Source organism: Rana temporaria, chromosome 4, assembly GCF_905171775.1.
Source record: "Rana temporaria chromosome 4, aRanTem1.1, whole genome shotgun sequence".
NCBI classification, from domain to species: Eukaryota; Metazoa; Chordata; class Amphibia; order Anura; family Ranidae; genus Rana; species Rana temporaria.
The window spans coordinates 321620747-321642399 of NC_053492.1; the positions used below are offsets into that span (position 1 = coordinate 321620747).

General features: G+C 45.2%; 1 protein-coding gene across 1 annotated transcript in view; it reads left to right on the forward strand.

Moving 5' to 3' along the window:
- The window catches only part of COG2 (component of oligomeric golgi complex 2), a 240942-nt gene extending 225765 nt beyond the window's left edge, over positions 1 to 15177 (forward strand). Inside the window, 2 exon segments of the mRNA XM_040347789.1 lie at positions 14990 to 15119; positions 15121 to 15177. Of these exon segments, the coding sequence (XP_040203723.1) occupies positions 14990 to 15119; positions 15121 to 15177 (187 nt within the window).
- The last annotated feature ends 6476 nt before the right edge of the window (positions 15178 to 21653 follow it).

A 21653-nucleotide genomic window follows, 5' to 3' on the forward strand; every position in this document is an offset into this window, starting at 1 on the left:
CGTATGAGTCCCGTATGTTATTAATGGCGTAATACCCTTATCTAAATATATAGCCAAAGGTGCTGTGACAGATTTAGTACTTTAGACAATTGGGCGACCTGGATTATCATTTAAATTCTTATGAATTTTAGGCAAGATGTAAATGACCGGAGTAATAGGAAATGCCACTATTGTGTGTCGTTCTCTATTATTCGGTCATTTACAGCCTGCTTTACAACTTTTTATTTTTCTGTATTTTTTATCTGTTTTGTATTTGAAAAATTGGATTAGACTTAAGTTGGGCATAACGTTTGATCATCAGATAACTGTCTTAATATTTCCCTTTTATATTTGATTGTATACAATACATTACAACAATGTATCCTTCTTTGTCAACTGGCTTGATGGTTATATCACACCTAGCTGACAAGGAGGCTAATGCTAGTTTTTCAGCCAGACTGAATTTAAGTGTATGGTCAATTAAAGGTTGATCATGCAAATCAGCCTTCAGTTCTTGGTCTGTTTATATATATATATATATAAAAATATAATTTCCACTGCTGGAGTAGAAGTTGGTGTCATTTTACTCTTATTTCTCAGACATAAATGTTGTTATTGATAAAGCCATAATATTGAAATCACCCACATTTGGGTGCATAGAATAGAAGGCTTTTAATCTAATTTGCAGATAAGACTTGTACATATCCTGTTTTCAACAGAAAATCACTCACATGTTACTTAGGACAAAAACCCAAGCCCTTATTAAGCAATTGCAATTTAATATCAGATGGAGAAAGACAAAATAATATATACCACATGTTCTACTTGAGTCTGTCTGTTCATTCTCTGTGTCAATACTCTTCCTCCTGAAGCTTCTCCTATGGTGCCTACCTCCCCTCCTCCTTTGGGGGGATTTCTAGAGGCTGCCCCCGAAAAATTAGGATCAATTCCTTGTGCTGATGTATCTGATGAGGTCATTTGAAGATGTTGAAGTAGAAAGTGGGTTTATTTTGCTGTCCTTGTAGACGAGATCTATATCGGAAATAGTTGGGATTATTCCAATTTTAAACTCGTTCGTGTGTAGAGTCCTCCCAATCTCTCTCCAATTTGAGTGTACAGCTTGTATAACAGTGTAAATTTGCTGTCCCCTCAAAATAACTCAGCACACAGCCATTAACTACTTAAGGACCGCCTCCTGCACATATACGTCGGCAGAATGGCATGGCTGGGCACAAGCACGTACCTGTACGTCCTCTTTAAGTGCCCAGCCGTGGCCGCGGGACCCGGTCGCCACCAGAGTCCCACGATTGGTCCCCGGAGCTGAAGAACGGGGAGAGCAGTGTGTAAACACAGCTTCCCCATTCTTCACTGTGGCGGCAGCATCGATCGTCTGTTCCCTGATATAGAGAAAGACGATCAATGACGTCACACGTCCTGCCCCGCCCCCCCCTACAGTTAGAAACACATATGAGGTCACACTTAACCCCTTCAGCGCCCCCTAGTGGTTAACTCCCAAACTGCAATTGTCATTTTCACAGTAAACAATTCATTTTTATAGCATTTTTTGCTGTGAAAATGACAATGGTCCCAAAAATGTGTAAAAATTGTCCGATGTGTCCGCCATAATGTCGCAGTCACAAAAAAAATTGCTCATCGCCGCCATTAGTAAAAAAAAATTTTTTTATAAAAATGCAATAAAACTATCCCCTATTTTGTAAACGCTATACATTTTGCGCAAACCAATCGATAAACGTTTATTGCTTTTTTTTTATTTTTATTTTTTTACCAAAAATAGGTAGAGGAATACGTATCGGCCTAAACTGAGGAAAAAATCTTTTTTTTATATATATATTTTTGGGGAATATTTATTATAGCAAAAAGTAAAAAATATTGATTTTTTTTCAAAATTGTCGCTCTATTTTTGTTTATAGCGCAAAAAATAAAAACCGCAGAGGTGATCAAATACCACCAAAAGAAAGCTCTATTTGTGGGAAAAAAAGGACGCCAATTTTGTTTGGGAGCCACGTCGCACGAGCAATTGTCTGTTAAAGCGACACAGTGCCGAATCGCAAAAACTGCCCAGGTCCTTTACCTGCATTTTGGTCCGGGTCTTAAGTGGTTAATGTCTAAACCACTGGCAACAAAAGGGAATACACCCCTAAGGGAAAATGTCCAAATTGGACCCAAAGTGTCAAGTGTCGATTTTGTGTGGCCACCATTTTTTCCAGCACTGCCTTAACCCTCTTGGGCATGGAGTTCACCAGAGCTTCACAGGTTGCACTGGAGTCCTATTCCACTCCTCCATGACATCACAAAGCTGGTGGATGTTAGAGACTAGAGGTCGACCGATATGGGTTTTTCTCTGGCCGATATTTAGAAATCAGGGCGGAGTGACAAATCACTCGGGCACCAAGGCAATGCATTTTCGTGGAGCGATGGCGTGCATGTGCACGTGAAGACGTGAGGCCGCGCTGCGCTCTTGGGTGAGGAGGAAGAGGCAGGGAGCAACGGGAGGAGGGGCGGAACATGGAGTGTGAGAGAGGACATCACACCATACACACGCCGCATGCTGCTTTTCACCGGCACACCACGGAGCCGTCGGGACCATCTGGAGCCGCAGATAGCGGAGCCCCGCTCGCTACACTGAGAAGACGGAGCGCAGGCAATAAGTAGAGGGGGCATAGAAAGCAGCACGGAGCAGGTATTGGGAGGACAGCACACGCAAACCTACAATATCCCTGGCCAGGTCTCATGGACGTGAGTATGGTGAGCCAGCGGTACGCTGAGCTTAGATGAAGAGTCTGCACCCCGTCTCCTTGGGGACCCAGAAGGGGAGGTACATTTTTCTTCTTTTAAAAAAAAAGTGTCTGAATGTGTCTAAACTCTATTGAAGCTTATGACCCCATCCGCTACTGCAAACAGTAAACAGTAAGGTCAGCGGTAAGAAACCCCCTACGCAAAAATCAGGAATCACGGAGATAAGGCTGGGGAAACCTGCACCATTACCCTGCAAAAAGAACAGGTCTGTTATGCACTATTCACTTTTTATTTGCTGGATCCCTAAGGTATGAGAAATTTACTACTACTGAAAAACTGTAAGGGACTGTATCGCGCGATAAGCATACAAAAGCAACATAACGTACTGTAAAAGAAATGTGTGAGAAATGTGTGAGAAAAGATCTGAATTTGACCTGAAATTTGGGGCAGAGTACCAGAAGGGGGGTGTTTGAAGAAAACAAACCGTAAAGTAGTATTGAAAACCATTAAATCATTAGATGCAAAAGAAGCACAAGGTGCAAACACCCAAGGTATCTCAAACAGCTCACTCATATTGGTATCCGGGCTTTCGAAACTCTGTACTCTACATGCTGAACGAATCTATGCAATACATTTTATATTTGTATAAAAGTTAATTGCATGGCTCACAAATCAGCCCGCGGGTCCCGCTGAATTATGAACGTAGGTCTTTGCAAATGCATACGACTCCCCTGTTATCGGTTTGAAATCTCACTGAAGGAAGTTTAGTTATACATACACTGGGGGAAATACCAAGAGATTATTTAAGACCAAACGGTGACATAACTCTGGCACGGGAGAAGGCTGAGCAGAAAAGAGAAGAGAAGAGGGGGTGGGAAGTGACTAATAAACAACAGGCAAGCCCCCACGTGAAGTTGCGATTTCTTGGTGTAAGTGCTCCCTTAGTCCCTTTTTTTTTTTTGGGTCACTCTAGCTTCCTGGCTCAGTAAGTACTATAGAGCCGAGGCTATAGGAGTGAAAGGGGGAACGTAGGGGACCCCTCGAAATACTAAAGCGCACAGGAATAACACGGTGGCACGCTCCCCTATCACCTGTTAGTAATAACTCCCCTTTTTCCAATACGTGATTAAGAACCATAAGAGGGTGATACTCAAAACGGTGCAAGTACGTATGATAAGAAGAAGTGACATACGGGGGATTAAAGCCAGAGGAGTTCAGTATTAGAGAAAATCTCCCGTTCCATCCATCCCTGCATTTTACATGAGTGTCCCCTTTCCAACGGAGCCTCTCTCCAATTTCTAACTCTCCCAATTATTGGAAAAAGGAGGTCAAGCTGGGGAAGAGAATTAGAAGGAGAGAGAATAATATGAGTAGAATGACGAGTAGATCAACAAAAGGGGGGCCCCCAATTACCCCAAGCAATACAACAGCAACAAGCTCAATAAGACCATTTGTGACCAGAGGGGAAAGCCCGCGTGCCCAGGGGACCCAGGGAGCAATGAAGCAACAACAAGCGAATAAAATTAAAAAGACTGATAGTAAGATACCCCAGAGTGATATTTCCAGGGAAACATCCATTGAACTAAGAGAGGAAGGGCCCAGGGGAAATGGACTGGAAAGTAGCAGGATGGAAGAACAAAGCGTAAACACACAGTCCCCCTCAAAGGGAGAAATGGCAGAGATGCTGCTAAAACTGGAAAATGCGATAAAGGGGGAGATACAGAACTTACGGACAGATTTTAGTCAAATGCTCTCCAGAATAGAATCAGCAGAGGAACAAATCGAGAAACAAGAACAAGAATCTAACTCACTAAAAATTCAGATCGATCAGATCCAATTACAACAGAGGCATATTCTCTACAAATTAGAAGATCAGGAAAATAGAAACCGGAGACAAAACCTGAGGATTAAATCAATACCAGAGAAGAGGGGAGAGGATCTTAGGACAATTATGCAAACGATATTTAATCCTGTACTGGAAAGAACAGTTGATAATTCAATCATGATTGAAAGGGTACATAGAGTAGGAAACCCGAAAAGAGGGCCCCCCGAGCGAACAAGAGACGTTATAATAAGATTCAGACTTTATGAAGAGAAAGAAGAAATATGGAAGAAGCTGAGGGGGCAACCCCCGATAGTCTTTGAGGGGGCCGAGCTCCGGATATTCACTGATGTGGCCCCAGAAACCTTGGCGAGGAGATGGTTGTTAAAACCACTTCTAAAACAGATGATCGATCTGAATATCAAGTATAACTGGGGATTTCCCGCCTGTCTAATTGGGACAAGAGAGGGAAGATCTGCGACCTTGAGATTCCCCGAGGACTTAAGTGAATTCTGCAGGAAATTGGATATTCGGATCCCTGACTTGCCGGGCTGGGGTTAGGGGGAGGGAGCTATGAGGGAGGGGGGGGGGCCTCTTTCGTGAGACCCCCCATCCCTCTCCTTCTCCTACCCATCCGGCTCCGACTTAGGCTAAAATATGCCTCCTTAAGGTCCCCTTTGATGAAGCCCTTCTCCTCTTTTTTGTTTTGAGAGTTGAGGGGACACCCGGTGGGCATAGAGGAAGACGATCGGAACTAGTCCCTTTTTTTCAAAGGGATCAAATGTACCTGGGGATTCCCTGTTTGTTAAGCCGGGATTTGAGAGAGGAGATCCGCAGTGTTAAGAATCCCAGAGGACTTAAATGAGTACTGAGGGGAACTGGACACTCGGGTTTCCACTTTATCGGGGTGGGGCAGGGGGGGAGAGGGGGGGCCCTAATCCGAGGCCCCCCCTGCCCTCTCCATCTCTCTCTACCCAGCCCTGTCCTATGGTACATTGTGCCTCGTTAGGACCTCTCTTTTGACTGCCCCCTAGGTGTGTTGTGGCCCTTTTTTTTGTTTTTTTTTTGTCTTTCTCCCCCTGTCTGCTACCGGAACCCGAGAGGGCTCTGGGCGGTTATGGGGGAGATGAAATTGAAGTTTGTCCCCCACTCCCCTATCCAAACGATAGTGGGGGGGGAGGAAAACCCTAAAACCTCACCCAGAGCGATCTGGACCAAGACATGGTAGTTGGTTCAGAGGTCTTTAATAGACCAAACGGGAGGGCGGGAGGAAGGGAGGGGGGAAGAGGGGGGAGGGACAGAGGGGGGGGGAAGCCCTGTCTCACCTGGACAAATAGAAGAGAAAATTAAGACCTATAGGTCTGAAGAGAATGTCTAAGGTGAGACAGGGGGGGGAGGGGTAGGGGTAAGGGGGGGTAAAAATTTGAAATGGTTAATTTTTGGTAAGTTCATTTGCTCTTTTGCAAATGGAGTAACATATGGGTTCATATTGGTTTATTTGTAAATGCGCATGTTACAATAGCATATGTATAAAAAAAAAAAAAAAGAGAAATTCATATAAAGAAAAGCGACACTAATGATGCTAAACCAAAATAGAGATGCAATGGGCTGGTACGCAGAACATGAGCATAAAATACGCACTCTATAAGGTAGAGTCTGAAGTGAAAAAAAAAAAAGAAATCAGGGCGGCCGATTATATGATGCAGATTTTTGCGGACGATATTTTAGGCCGATTTTTTTTATTTTTTTTTGGTGGCACTAATTGGCACCGGAAGATGGCACTAGCAGAAGGCACTGATTGGCAGGTTGCATTGGATGACACTGAAAGATGGTACTAGCAGGTGGCACTTATTGGCACTGGCAGGTGGCACTAATTGACACTGGTAGGTGGGACTGATTGGCAGATAGCACTCATTGGCAGGTGGCACTAACAGGTGACACTGGCAAGTGGCACTGGTTGGCACTGACTGGCAGGTGGCACTAATTGGCACTGGCAGGTGGCACTGGATGGCAATAGTTGGCACTGGCAGATGGCACTGGCAGGTGGCACTGATGGCTTTAGTTGGCACTGGCAGGTGGCACTGGATGGAAGGTGGCACTAATTGGCACTGGTATTGGCACTGGCATGTGGCATTGGCAGATGGCACTGGATGGAAGGTGGCACTAATTGGCACTGGCAGGAGGCATTGGCAGATGGCACTGGATGGAAGGTGGCACTAATTGGCACTGGCAGGTGGCATTGGCAGATGGCACTGGATGGCAAGTGGCACTAATTGGCACTGGCAGGTGGCACTGGTGCAAAAAAAATGGTGTCACCCCCTCTCCCTCCGGTATAGACATCCCCCTCCTCAGTACAGACCCCCCTGCCCCCCCCCCATAGTACAGACACCAGAGAGCGGTGTGTGTCCCACGAGCGCAGGCCCCTCCTCCTCTGTAGGTGTAAACAGAGAGGAGGGCCGCCGCGCTGGGTGTACCAAGATGGCCGCGGCTTCGGAGCTAGGCCGTGGCCTTTCCTGATGCTGTGACCACGGCGGCAATCCGCGGATTCCCGCCACGGTCACAGCATCAGGAAAGGCTGCGTCTTCGGCCTAGCTTTGGAGCCGTGGCACCGCTAGCGGCCATGTTAAATATCGGCCAAATTATGAATAAAAATTGGCCAGTGCCGATTTCTCAAACGGCCAAAAATCGACCTCTATTAGAGACCTTGCACTCCTCCACCTTCCGTTTAAAGATGCCCCACAGATGCTCAATAGGGTTTAGGTGTGGAGCCATGCTTGGCCAGTCCATCACCTTCACCCTCAGATTCTTTAGCAAGGCAGTGGTCATCTTGGATGTGTATTTGAGGTCATTATCATGTTGGAATTCTGCCCAGTCTCCAAAGGGAAGGGATAATGCTCAGCTTCAGTATGTCACAGTACATGTTGGCATTCATAGTTCCCTCAATTATAACTGTAGCTCCCCAGTGCCGCCAGCACTTGTGCATCCCCAGACCATGACACTACCACCACCATGCTTGACTGTAGGCAAGGCACACTTGTCTTTGTACTCCTCACCTGGTTGCTGCCACACACACTTGACACCATCTGAACCAAATAAGTTTATATTGCCCTTATCAGACCACAGGCTATGGTTCCAGTAATCTATGTCCTTGGTCTATTTGTCTTCAGCAAACTGTTTGCTGGCTTTATTTGTGCATCATCTTTAGAACAGGCTTCCTTCTGTGATGACAGCCATGCAGACCAATTTGATGGTCTGATCACTGACAGGCTGACCACCCACCCCTTCAACCTCTGCAGCAATGCTGGCATCACTCATACGTCTATTTTCCAAAGACAACCTCTGCATATGATGCTGAGAATGTGCACTCAACTTCTTTGGTCGACCTGGGACTCTTACTTTTCAATATATTTATAAATGATATTGGATCTGAGATCAAAAGTAACATTTCTGTCTTTGCAGATGACACCAAGCTATGCAGTGGAATAACGTCCTTACAGGATGTCTCCAATTTACAAGCCGATCTCAATGCTCTGTCTAATTGGGCGACTGAGTGGCAGATGAGGTTTAATGTTGATAAATGTAAAGTTATGCACTTGGGGAATAAGAATATGCATGCATCATACATGCTTGGGGGAGTACAACTGGGGGGGATCTGTAGTGGAGAAGGATCTGGGGGTCTTGGTTGATCATAAGCTCAATAATAACATGCAATGCCAAGCTGCGGTTTCCAAAGCGAGCAAAGTCCTTTCTTGTATTAAGAGAGGTATGGACTCCAGAGACAGAGATATCATTTTGCCCCTGTACAAATCATTAGTAAGACCTCATCTGGAATATGCAGTTCAGTTTTGGGCCCCAGTTCTCAAAAAGGATATCGGAGAACTGGAGAAAGTGCAGAGAAGGGCAACCAAACTGATGAGGCATGGAGGAGCTCCGCTATGAGGAAAGATTAGAGGAACTGAATTTATTCTCTCTTGAGAAGAGAATTAGGGGGGATATGATCAACATGTACAAATATATAAGAGGTCCATACAGTGGACTTGGTGTTGAGTTATTCACTTTACGGTCAACACTGAGGACAAGGGGGCACTCTTTACGTCTAGAGGAAAAGAGATTTCACCTCCAAATACGGAAAGGTTTTTTCACAATAATAGCTGTGAAAATGTGGAACAGACTCCCTCCAGAGGTGGTTCTGGGCAGCTCAGTAGATTGCTTTAAGAAAGATTTGTAGGTAAAGTTGATCCAGGGTAAATCCGATTGCCTCTCGGGGGATCAGGGAGGAATTTTTTTCCCCTGCTGTAGCAAATTGGATCATGCTCTGCTGGGGGTTTTTGCCTTCCTCTGGATCAACTGTGGGTATGAAGTTGGGTGTATGGGATTGTACTGTGTTTTTTATTTTGTTTGTTTATTTTTTGTGGTTGAACTGGATGGACTTGTGTCTTTTTTCAACCTAACTATGTAACTATGTAATCCACAACTTGTGGCAGGTGACGTGGCCAGGGCATGTGGCAAGTGGACAATCCACAACTTGTGGCAGGTGATGTGGCCTGGTGATGTGGCAAGTGGACAATCCACAACTTGTGGCAAGTGACGTGGCCAGGTGATGTGGCAAGTGAACAATCCACAACTTGTGGCAGGTGACGTGGACAATCCACAACTTGTGGCCAGGTGACGTGCCAGGTGACGTGGCAAGTGGACAATCCGCAACTTGTGGCAAGTGGACAATCCACAACTTGTGGCGGGTGACGTGGCCAGGTGACGTGGCATGTGGACTATGCACAACTTGTGGCAGGTGACGTGGCCAGTGGACAATCCACAACTTGTGGCAGGTAATGTGGCCAGGTGACATGGCAAGTGAACAATCCACAACTTGTGGCCAGGTGACATGGCAGGTGATGTGGCCAGTGGACAATCCACAACTTGTGGCCAGGTTATGTGGCAAGTGGACAATCCACAACTTGTGGCAGGTGATGTGGCAAGTAATGTGGTCAGGTGATGTGACAAGTGGACAATCCACAACTTGTGGCCAGGTGACGTGGCCAGGTGACATGTCCTGGTGACGTGGCCAGTGGACAATCCACAACTTGTGGCCAGGTGACGTGGCAGGTGACATGGCCAGGTGATTTGGCAAGTGAATAATCCACAACTTGTGGCAGGTGACGTGGCCAGGTATCATGGACAGGTGACGTGGCAAGTGGACAATCCACAACTTGTGGCAGGTGTCATGGTCAGGTGACGGGGCAAGTGGACAATCCACAACTTGTGGCAGGTGACGTGGCCAGGTGACGTGGACAATCCACAACTTGTGGCAGGTGACGTGGCCAGTTGACGTGGCAGGTAACGTAGCCAGTGGACAATCCACAACTTGTGGCAGGTGACATGGCCAGGTGACGTGGCCAACCCACATCTTGTGGCATATGACGTGGCCAGTGGACAATCCACAACTTGTGGCAGGTGACGTGGCCAGGTGATGTGGCCAGTGGACAATCCACAACTTGTGGCAGGTGACGTGGCCAGGTGACATAGCAGGTGACGTGGACAATCCACAACTTGTGGCAGGTGACGTGGCCAGTGGACAATACACAACTTGTGGCAGGTGACGTGGCCAGTGGACAATCCACAACTTGTAGCAGGCAACGTGGCCAGGTGACATGGCAGGTGACGTGACCAGGTGACATGGCAAGTGGACAATCCACAACTTGTGGCAGGTGACGTGGCCAGGTGACGTGGCCAGTGGACAATCCACAACTTGTGGCAGGTGACGTGGCCAGGTGACATGGCCAGGTGACGTAGCCAGTGGACAACCCACAACTTGTGGCAGGTGACGTGGACAGTGGACAATCCACAACTTGTGGCCAGGTGACATGGCAGGTGACGTGGCCAGGTGATGTGGCCAGTGGACAATCCACAACTTGTGGCAGGTGACGTGGCCAATGGACAAACCACAACTTGTGGCAGGTGTTGTGGTCAGGTGACGGGGCAAGTGGACAATCCACAACTTGTGGCAGGTGATGTGGCCAGTGGACAATCCACAACTTGTGGCAGGTGATGTGGCCAGGTGATGTGGCCAGTGGACAATCCACAACTTGTGGCAGGTGACGTGGCCAGTGGACAATCCACAACTTGTGGCAGGTGACGTGGCCAGTTGACGTGGCAGGTAATGTGGACAATCCACAACTTGTGGCAGGTGACATGGCCAGGTGATATGGCAGGTGACGTGGCCAGTGGACAATCCACAACTTGTGGCAGTTGACGTGGCCAGTGGACAATCCACAACTTGTGGCAGGTGACGTGGCCAGTGGACAATCCACAACTTGTGGCAGGTGACGTGGCCAGGTGACATAGCCGGTGACGTGGCCAGTGGACAATCCACAACTTGTGGCAGGTGACGTGGCCAGGTGACATGGCCAGGTGACGTAGCCAGTGGACAATCCACAACTTGTGGCAGGTGACATGGGCAGGTGATATGGCAGGTGACGTGGCCAGTGGACAATACACAACTTGTGGCAGTTGACGTGGCCAGTGGACAACCCACAACTTGTGGCAGGTGACGTGGCCAGTGGACAATCCACAACTTGTGGCCAGGTGACATGGCAGGTGATGTGGCCAGTGGACAATCCACAACTTGTGGCAGGTGACGTGGCCAGTGGACAAACCACAACTTGTGGCAGGTGTCGTGGTCAGGTGACGGGGCAAGTGGACAATCCACAACTTGTGGCAGGTGACGTGGCCAGTGGACAATCCACAACTTGTGGCAGGTGACGTGGCCAGTTGACATGGCCAGGTGACGTGGCCAGTGGACAATCCACAACTTGTGGCAGGTGACGTGGCCAGTGGACAAACCACAACTTGTGGCAGGTGTCGTGGTCAGGTGACGGGGCAAGTGGACAATCCACAACTTGTGGCAGGTGATGTGGCCAGTGGACAATCCACAACTTGTGGCAGGTGACGTGGCCAGTTGACATGGCCAGGTGACGTGGCCAGTGGACAATCCACAACTTGTGGCAGGTGACGTGGCCAGTTGACGTGGCAGGTAATGTAGCCAGTGGACAATCCACAACTTGTGGCAGGTGACATTGCCAGGTGATATGGCAGGTGACGTGGACAATCCACAACTTGTGGCAGTTGACGTGGCCAGTTGACAACCCACAACTTGTGGCAGGTGACGTGGCCAGTGGAAAATCCACAACTTGTGGCAGGTGACGTGGCCAGGTGACATGCCAGGTGACGCGGCCAGGTGATGTGGCCAGTGGACAATCCACAACTTGTGGCAGGTGACGTGGCCAGTGGACAATCCACAACTTGTGGCAGGTGACGTGGCCAGTGGACAATCCACAACTTGTGGCAGGTGACGTGGCCAATACACAACTTGTGGCAGGTGACGTGGCCAGTGGACAATCCACAACTTGTGGCAGGTGGCGTGGCCAGGTGACGTGGCAAGTGGACAATTCACAACTTGTGGCATGTGACGTGGCAAGTGGACAATCCGCAGCTTGTGGCAGGTAATGTGGCAAGTGACACGCTATATACAAGTACACTGCTGCTCTCTCAGCTGCTACTCACTCTGGTCTCACAAAATGTCTGAAATTGTTAAATAATACTGTTTTTTGAGCTTAGGGGGGGTCTTATGATGTTTCTTAACTAAACGCTTATAAACGCAAACACGGTAAAACGCTGAAAAATTCGCTGCAAAACGGGCGTTTTTAAATGCCGGATTTTGCCTTTAAAAACGTGTGTTCAGCAGAGTTTTCACCGGCGTCCCTAAATGGATGTTTTTAGACACTGGTTTCTAGCTGTCAAGTTATTTCGTTCAGGACAGGGTGAACAACGTCCCGTGTACATGAAGCCAAAGACCAATGACCGCTGCAAAAACGCCTTTGTGCAGTGTTTAGTGTGTTTTCCTGCCCGGCATCCAGGGAAGGTTAGTGTACATGAACACAAAAGAGAGCAACACCATCTAAGTGCCGCATTAAGTCCATGTATGAAAGTTCAAATGCAGCACAAGGTGTGTTAGTGGTCACAGGCTGACTGTGGATGGCTGCTGGCTCATAACAAGCTAGATGGGGCTCTGTAGACAGTAAAATACAAAAGAGAGCAGCGCCATCTAAGTGCAGCAATGTTAAAACATTTTTAATATAGGGCGGACAATTTGGAACTCACAAGATCGTAGAGATCACAACGCATGTAGGAAGGTATAAGAGGTTCATCCACTCCTGTGGGAAGGCGGTAGGTTTGCAGGTGTCACCCAGCGCTTCATGGTTCTGCCTAATGAAGTAGCATGCATGCTCCAAATGCGCGCTCCTCCCCACTTCCTCACCATCTGAAAGTGACGCGTCCAGCCACCCCAGAGCAGATTCTGAAAACCTGAAAGCGCTGGGAACCACCAGCACAGCCGGGAACATCAGCTGCCTCTCCACTTGCGAGCCTACCGCCTTCCCCCAGGAGTAAATGAACCTCTTATACCTTCCTACATGCGCTGTGATGTCTACGATCCCTTTGCGCAGCCGTGCCATTCTGCCAACGTAAATGTTCGCATGGCAGTCGGCAAGCGGTTAAGGCATTTAGAGTACTAGGTTCCCCTCTCTTGAATCCACTGCAAGGTGTAATGGGGCGACCAACCACCATAAAGCCGGATGACAGCTCACAAGCCACTGGAATACGGCTCTGGCGTGCCCGGTCTACTGCTCCCAGACCAGAGTTTTAATCCTATGGTTTAATCAACTATATTATGCTAGGATATGCACTCTTCCTCCTTTTTCATTTGTCTAGTGTACATGACACCTAATGGCAGTTACATAGTAGGTGAGGTTAAAAAAAAGACAAGTCCAACCTATGTTTTTGATTATATGTCAGTATTACCTTGTATATCCCTGTATGTTGTGGTCATTCAGATGCTTACCTAATAGTTTATTTAAACCATTGATGCCCCCCACTGATGCCACCGCCTGTGGAAGGGAATTCTACATCCTTGCCGCTCCTTCAGTAAAGAACCCTCTATGTAGTTTAAGGTTAAACCTCTTTTTTTCTAATTTTAATAAGTGTCCACGTGTCTTGTTAAACACCCTTCCGCAAAAAAGTTTTATTCCTATTGTGGGGTCACCAGTATGGTATTTGTGAATTGATATCGTATCCCCTCTCAAGCGGCTCTTCGCCAGAGAGAATAAGTTCAGTGCTTGCAACCTTTCCTCATTACTAATATCCTCCAGACCCTTTATTAGATTTGTTGCTTTTCTTTGCACTTTCGCCATTTCCTCCATCCTTCCTGAGGACTGGTGCCCAGAACTGGACAGCATACTCCAGGTGCGGCCGGACCAGAGTCTTGTAGAGCGGAAGAATTATTGTTTTATCTCTGCTAATCCCCTTTTAATGCATGCCGATATTCTGTTTGCTTTGTTAGCAGCAGCTTGACACGTGGAAAGAGCATTTAGGGAAAGGGTAGGCAACCTTGGCCCTCCAGCTGTGGTGAAACTACAAGTCCCATGAGACATTGCAAGACCCTGACAATCACAGGTATGACACCTAGAGGCAGAGGCATGATGGGATTTGACGTTTTACCACAGCTGGAGTGCCGAGGTTGTCTACCTCTGTTTTAGGGTATACATGACTTTCATTACTATTTTTTCATAAGCCAGTTTCCTCCTTTGTGATCAGTTGGAACTTACTTCGCCTTTTGGCATCAAGCATTATCCCCCGGTGTAATTCCCTTACTTCCCCCCTTGGTTTTTATGTTTACAACATTTTACTGTACGTCTTCTTTCCAAGCTATCTTGTGTGCACTACGTTATATAATTTGCCCCACTGTCCCATGTGATGGGCGTGAAGAGAGGGAGATGTATTTTTAGTCCAAAGCTGGTAAGCAGTCCAGTGTGCCAATATGGCTTCCTCCATAGACACAGTGAGCATAGCCCCCCCAGGACAAGAAGTGTCATTTGCAGGATTACTGTCTGGAAAATACAGAAACAAAAGAAAACAAATGCAGTCACCATATCTAGACATATCTGCAATTCATAACATTTTTACATTTGAGTTTAATAAGACTTTAAGACTCCATCTTTTATATTGAGGGACTGCGTTTTGTCATCCCAAGAGGTATGCTTTGTCCCCCCAATGAATGCTGCAAGCAAAAATTGATTTTGGATTGTTCTCGCTGCTAGTACCGAGGGGTGCAACCCACAGGGAGGAGTTGTGACTTTTGGCTTTAGGTTAGTGTCCAGGCTTCAAGAAACACATAGAGGCCTGCAGTTGCCCCCAACCCAACCACCCCGTGTGGAAAAAGATTTTACACATAGGTCGGCGTAGATTCTGAGTTGGGTCGACTTATCTACTGATAAGCTGGCCTAACTCTACCTGAATCTACCTATATATATTGTTTTACATTACTGTACTTTGTACATTTATTTTATGTGTTCTTAAATGTTTTGGCATTATTCCTAGGTACTATGAAACTGTGTCTGATGTTCTAAGTTCGGTAAAAAAAATGGAAGATAGTCTTAAGAGGCTCAAGCAAGCACGCAAGACTGCATTCTCCAGTAATAGCAACAATGGAGGAGTTAGTGATGACAACAAAAATACGACTTCAGCTAGCTCTTGATGTTGAATATTTTGCAAATCAGGTATGTTAAATAGGTTTTATGCTTTTTTATTTAGATTGCAATCATTGAATAAAACAGCCTAATTTGATTGAAAGTTAGGTGACGTCTAACCCTTAGGAATTGCACATACAGTGTCCACAAAAGTGAATACACACCTCACATTTTTGAAAATATTTTATTATATTTTTTCATGTGACAACAGTGAATAAATTACACTTTGCTACAATATAAAGTAGTGAGTGTACAGCTTGTATAACAGTGTAAATTTGCTGTCCACTCAAAATAACTCAACACACAGCCATTAATGTCTAAAACCGCTGTGTGTCAATATTTTGTGTGGTCACCATAAGGGCTCTTACACATGTGTACGGACGAAAAAGGGACATACATTGGTCCCTATGAGATTGCGGGTGTCAGCGGATGAACATCCGGTTCCACAATCCTCCAATTCTGCAGGAGGAGGAAAACCCTATTTCACGGACAGATGGTCCGTGTTCATCCAATCCCTCCCATAGGGGAGAGCGGAGATCTGACAGGGCAGTCCCTGCACAGTGTGTGGGGACCGCCCTGTCATCCGGCAGCTCAGCTGGGATCAACGGAAGGGATACACGCTGAGCAAGCGGAGATTCACGGGGCGGATCATCACGGATCCATCCCGTGTGAAAGAGGCCTTATTTTCCAGCACTGACTTAACCTTCTTGGGCATGGAGTTCACCAGAGCGTCATAGGGTGCCACTGGAGTTCTCTTCCACTCCTCTGATGATTTCACAGAGCTGGTGGATGTTGGAGAACTTGAGCTTCTCCACCTTCTGTTTAAAGATGCCCCACAGATGCACAATAGGGTTTAGGTGTGGTTGGCCAGTCATCACCTTCACCCTCCGCTTCTTAGCAAGGCAGTGGTAGTCCTTGGAGGTGTGTTTGGTGTTATCATGTTGGAATACTGCACAGTCTCCAAAGGGAGGGATAATTCTCAGCTTCAGTATGTCATAGTACATGTTGACATTCATGGTTCCCGCAATTCTAACTGTAGCTCCCCAGTGCCAGCAGCGATGCAGTGCATGCAGCCCCAGATCATGACACTCCCACCACCATGCTTGACTGTAGGCAAGGCTTGTCTTTGACTCCTCACCTGGTAGCCGCCACACACGCTTGACACCATCTGAACCAAATAAGTTTATCTTTGTCTCATCAGACCACAGGACATGGTTCCAGTAATCCATGTCCTTAGTCTGCTTGTCTTCAGCAAACTGTTTGCAGGCTTTATTGTGGCATCATCTTAGAAGAGGCTTCCTTCTGGGACGACAGCCAATGCAGACCAATTTGATGCAGTGTGTGGCATATGGTCTGAGCACAGAAAGGCTGACCTTCTGCACCCCTTCAACCTCTGCAGCAATGCTGGCAGCAATCATACGTCTATTTCCCAAGGACAACCTCTGAATATGATGCTGAGAATGTGCACGCAACTTCTTGGTCGACCAATGGCATGGCCTGAGTGGAACCTGTCCTGTTAAACCGCTGTATCGTCTTGGCCACTGTGCTGCAGCTCAGTTTCAGGGTCTTGGACAATCTTCTTATAGCCTATGTCATCTTTATGTAGAGCAACAATTCTTTTTTTCAGATCCTCAGAGTTCTTTGGCCATTAAGGTGCCATGTTGAACCTCCAGTGACCAGTATTGGAGAGTGAGAGCGATAGCACCAAATTTAACACACCTGCTCCCCATTCACACCTGAGACCTTGGAACTCTAACGAGTCATATGACACAGGGTGAGGGAAAATGGCTAATTGGGGCCCAATTTGAACATTTTCCACTTGGGGGTGTTCTCATTGTTGTTGCCAGCGGTTTAGCCGTTAATGGCTTGTGTGTTTAGTTATTTTGAGGGGACAGCAAATTTACACTGTTATACAAGCTGTACACTCACTACTTACATTGTAGCAAACTGTAATTTCTTTGGTGTTGTCACATGGTGTGAGCTTAGAGCAAGCATCATTCTTGGCCAACACCTTACTCCATGTTTTAGGAGCCCATGTCTGCAAAATATACCTTTTTCCACACCTGCTTATAAGAATCCTACAGTCTCGGCACTAGGCATACATTCTTTGGTAGCTTGACGGTTGCTGGAATGCAGACTGTATTGGCACATTTGCAGCAAGGCAGGTCACAGAAAAACATTGCTAGATAAGCAAGCAACAACAGTTTTTGCACAACATGTTAAGGTAGTTTTATCCTTTAGCAGGTATGGCAGACCTATATTTCATGCATCTACTTGGAACTAGGTTTTAAAGCTAAACTTCTGGCAAACAGTAAATCTAAACTCCAAGCAATTTGTGAAATACAAAGTTGAAAGGTTGGTACCTGGTTCTATCATACTGCAATTAAGACTGACCCCAGATAAAAAAAGAAAGAAAGAAAACTTTATTTTTTAAAGTTTGTTTTGTTTTTTTTTGTTTTTTTTTTTTTGTTTTTTTTTTTCACTTCAGACTTCAACCTTATAGAGTGTGCGTTTATCCGCTCATGTTCCGTTAACCAGCCCTTAGCGCTCTAATCGGGTTTCGCATCATTAGTGTGGTCTTTTTTTTTCTTAAGTTGCTTTTTCTCTTACAAAAATATGTATATTGTATATTTTTATACACATATATATGTATTTTTTTTCTTTTTTTTTTTTTTTTTTTTTTTTTTTTTTTCCCTTCCTCTTTTTTTTTTTTTTTTTTGATATATATGGCCCGGAAAAATAAACAAAACAAAAAGAACAAATAATTTTACAATTCCTTCACCTTATCCCCGTTCCTCCCCTCCCCCCCCCCCTCCCCCTATCTCACCATATACATTCCAAAATGGCTTCTGATGCCTTCATCTAATTATAATTTGTCTTTAGGTCTCAGCCCTTAGTTTTTCTACATAGCTCCAAGATCTCTTAAATTCCCTCCAATTATCCCACTTCTTATCTTGAGCTATGTTATTGCCTTCTACTCCTTCTCTCATTTCTTCCATTCTATAGGTCTCTTCCACGGAGTCATCCATTCCCAGATTGGGGGACATTCTTCCTCCTGCCATTTTCTCGGTATTATCCTTTTCCGGCATTTAGTAGATGTGGGACTAGGGTTTTCTTATAATTTTTCGTTTTTTTCCTCTCCCCCATGAAACAGTAACTACCCAAGGGTCCAGTTTAATTTTTCCTTTTGTAATCTCTTCGATGCATCCCAAAATTTTTTTCCTGAATACCTCTACTTTAGGACATTTCCACCACAGATGGGGCCATGGTTCCGGGTCCTACATCCCCTTCCAACACTCTCTCTCCGTTTGTTCGTCATTAAATTGGATAACTTATCTGGGGTCATGTACCATCCAGTCAGGCATTTATAGCTCATCTCGGCTGTACGGCTATCTACTGCCGAGGAATGAACTAGTGTCCAGCATTTTTTCTATTGTGATCCTATCCCGTTTTGATCCTAATTCCCTCTCCCATTTTTTGACGAAAGGGGGGACCGTCCGCTCGTCCACCTTAGCAGAATCTTATATAATTTTGAGATGGTTCCCTTGACCTTCTCTGATGTGCATAGTTTTTTCCAAAACGGATAGCTGCTCCCCTGACCTCAGTGGGTGCGGCAATCTTTTTATAAAGTGGGGCTAGCTGATGGTATCTCCATTCTTCAATTTCTAAAAAAAAAGTTTTTTTCTCTTTTAATTCTTGTAGTGTTGCAATGTGCCCATCTTTTATTACATCTCTTATTGAGTCGTGTCCTTTTTTATCCAATTTCCTCCAATCTGTGATTTACCCGGTGCAAAATAATCATTGTTTTAAGTGCTAATAGTGGTGAATTAAATTCCTTTTCTATTTTTTATACATAGTATCCCAAATTTTTAGTGCGTTTTTGGTGATCTCATGGTGTATTCTTATCCAGTGTCCTATATTGAGGTGGGTTCCAAATAATCTTATTGAGACTTGCCTTTGACATTTCATTTTCGATGTTGACCCACCTCTTTTCCTTGCTGGCCCTAGCCCACTCCACTACCCTTGACAGGATCACCGCCTCGGTAGTATGTTTTAATGTCTGGGGTACTGCTAGTCCCCCTTTATTTTAGGTTGTCTTAGAGTCTGGAAGGATATTCTGTGTTTCTTTGTTTCTCCAAATAAAATTCATCATCTGTTTTTTAAGAGCTGAGAAGAGTATTCCAGGCAAACGCATAGGTATCATCTGAAACTTATAGGTAATCTTTGGTAAAATTACCATTTTACAGAAATTTATTCGTCCTATCCAGGATAGTGGTCTATTTTTTATCCTCCCAATTTCCTCCCTGATTTCATTTAGCAATGGATGAAGTTTTTCACATACATTTTTTTGGTTGATTTTACTAGAAAAATACCGAGGTACCTGAGGTGCTTTTACCCAGGAAAATCGATATTTCGATTTAAGTCCCTTTCCTCCCGTCCGTCAACATTAATGCTTAAGATCTCAGTTTTGGCTACGTTGATTTTAAAATTTGATATTTCTCCGTATAGCGTACATAGGTCTAATAAATTTGGAATGAGGTTTTAGGGTCAGACAAATAGAAGAGGACGTCATCTGCAAATGCCGAAAGTTTGTGTTCGTCCTCACCTATTTTAATTCCTCTTATATCGGGGCACCTGCGTATCCTGGCCAATAGTGGCTCCAGAGAGAGCACAAACAGGAGTGGAGACAGGGGACATCCCTGCCTAGTACCGTTTTTCATTATCAGCTCTTGGGATAAACTACCATTTATTTTTATTTTTGCCCTCGGTTCCTGATACAAGGTTGTTATCCACTCTCTCATCCTTTGACCAAACCCCATTTCTTCCAGGGTGCGTAACATGAATCCCCAGTCTACCCTGTCGAATGCCTTTTCTGCATCTATCGACAGGAGTAGACTGGGGGATCCGATCATTTTCATTCTTTGCATTATCAACAATGCTCTGACTCCATTATCCTTCCCCTCTCTTCCCTGGATAAACCCTGTCTGGTCTGGATGTACCATCTTTGCCATTTCTTGTTTTACTCTCTCGGCCAAGACCTTTGCGAACAGTTTCACATCTGTGTTTAACAGAGATATTGGTCGATACCCTGAACAATCTTCTTTGTCCTTGCCTTCCTTGTGGATAACTGTTATACTGGCCTCTGAGGCCTCCCGGCTCAAACAAAAGTCTTTACCCAGTCCGTTAAAATATTGGCATAATTTTGGTAGAAGGATCTCCCTACATTTTTTATAATACAAAATAGTGAAGCCGTCGGGCCCCGGACTTTTACCTGTTGCTGTACTGGTTAATGCTATATTAATCTCTTTTTCCGATATTGGTCTATCCATAACTGATGCCTCGCTTCTGTTTATTTTTGGCAGTCCAGCTTTCTTCAAGAAATTTACAGTTTTATTTATTTTTTCTCCCTCCTGCCCCTTCTTTTGTTCTACCGAATAGAGTCTCTCATAATATAGCCTGAAGGTCTCTGCAATTTCCTTTGTTGTATGCATCATTTCTCCTTTTTCATTTTTGATTTTTTCTATATAGTTTTTTGATTTCTTTTTCTGTACTATTCTTGCTAAATGTTTATTAGTTTTATTTCCCCACATATATCTTTCCCTAGCAATTAAGTTAAATTCCTTTCGGGTTTCTTGTTCCATAATATCCTTCAATTCATTTCGTTTATTGACTAGTTTCAAATACAGATCGCGTTGTTTCCCTATTTTTTTGTGTTCCTGTTCTAAGAGGAAGATCTCTTTTATTAATCCTTCTTTTTTCCTATCTTTTTCTTTCTTTTTCCTTGCTCCTTCCGAGATAAAGGTTCCTCTAATCACTGCCTTATGGGCATCCCATAATGTTGCCACTGAGACTTCCTCTATATCGTTTAACGTGAAATACTCTTCCAGCTCCTTTTTTACCCTTGTTAAACTGGTCTCCTCTATCAACAAGTGTTCATCTAACCTCCAATTTTGTTTAGGTCTCTGATTTCCTGAAATGTCTATTATCATACTTACTGGTGCATGATCGGAGATCGTCATGGTTTCTATTTTTGTCTCCACCACTATATCTAAGGTCCTGTGATCTACTAATATGTGGTCGATCCTTGAATAGGTCCCATGGACCGAGGAGTAAAATGTGTAATCCCGTTGGTCAGGGTTGAAGACTCTCCACGCGTCAATCAACTGACTCCTAAACAAGGCATCCCTAAGCTTTCTTAGCTGTGCGCACCGAACATTCGATGTCTGGGATGACTTATCTATTTTTGGGTTGATACATAGATTAAAGTCTCCTCCCATGATTACTCTTCCTCTCCTAAAATCTATTAGTTTCCCTAGTATTCCCAAAAGAAATTTTATAGGTAAGACATTCGGGGCATAGACATTTACTAAAGTACATTCCAATCCCTCCAATCTTCCTCTCAGAAAAAGGAATCTCCCCTCTGGGTCTGTCAGTCTATCAGTTAATTCGAACCTTATCCTTTTTGAGATTCCGATTGCTATCCCTCTAGCTCTTTTGGATATGGTGTCCCCATA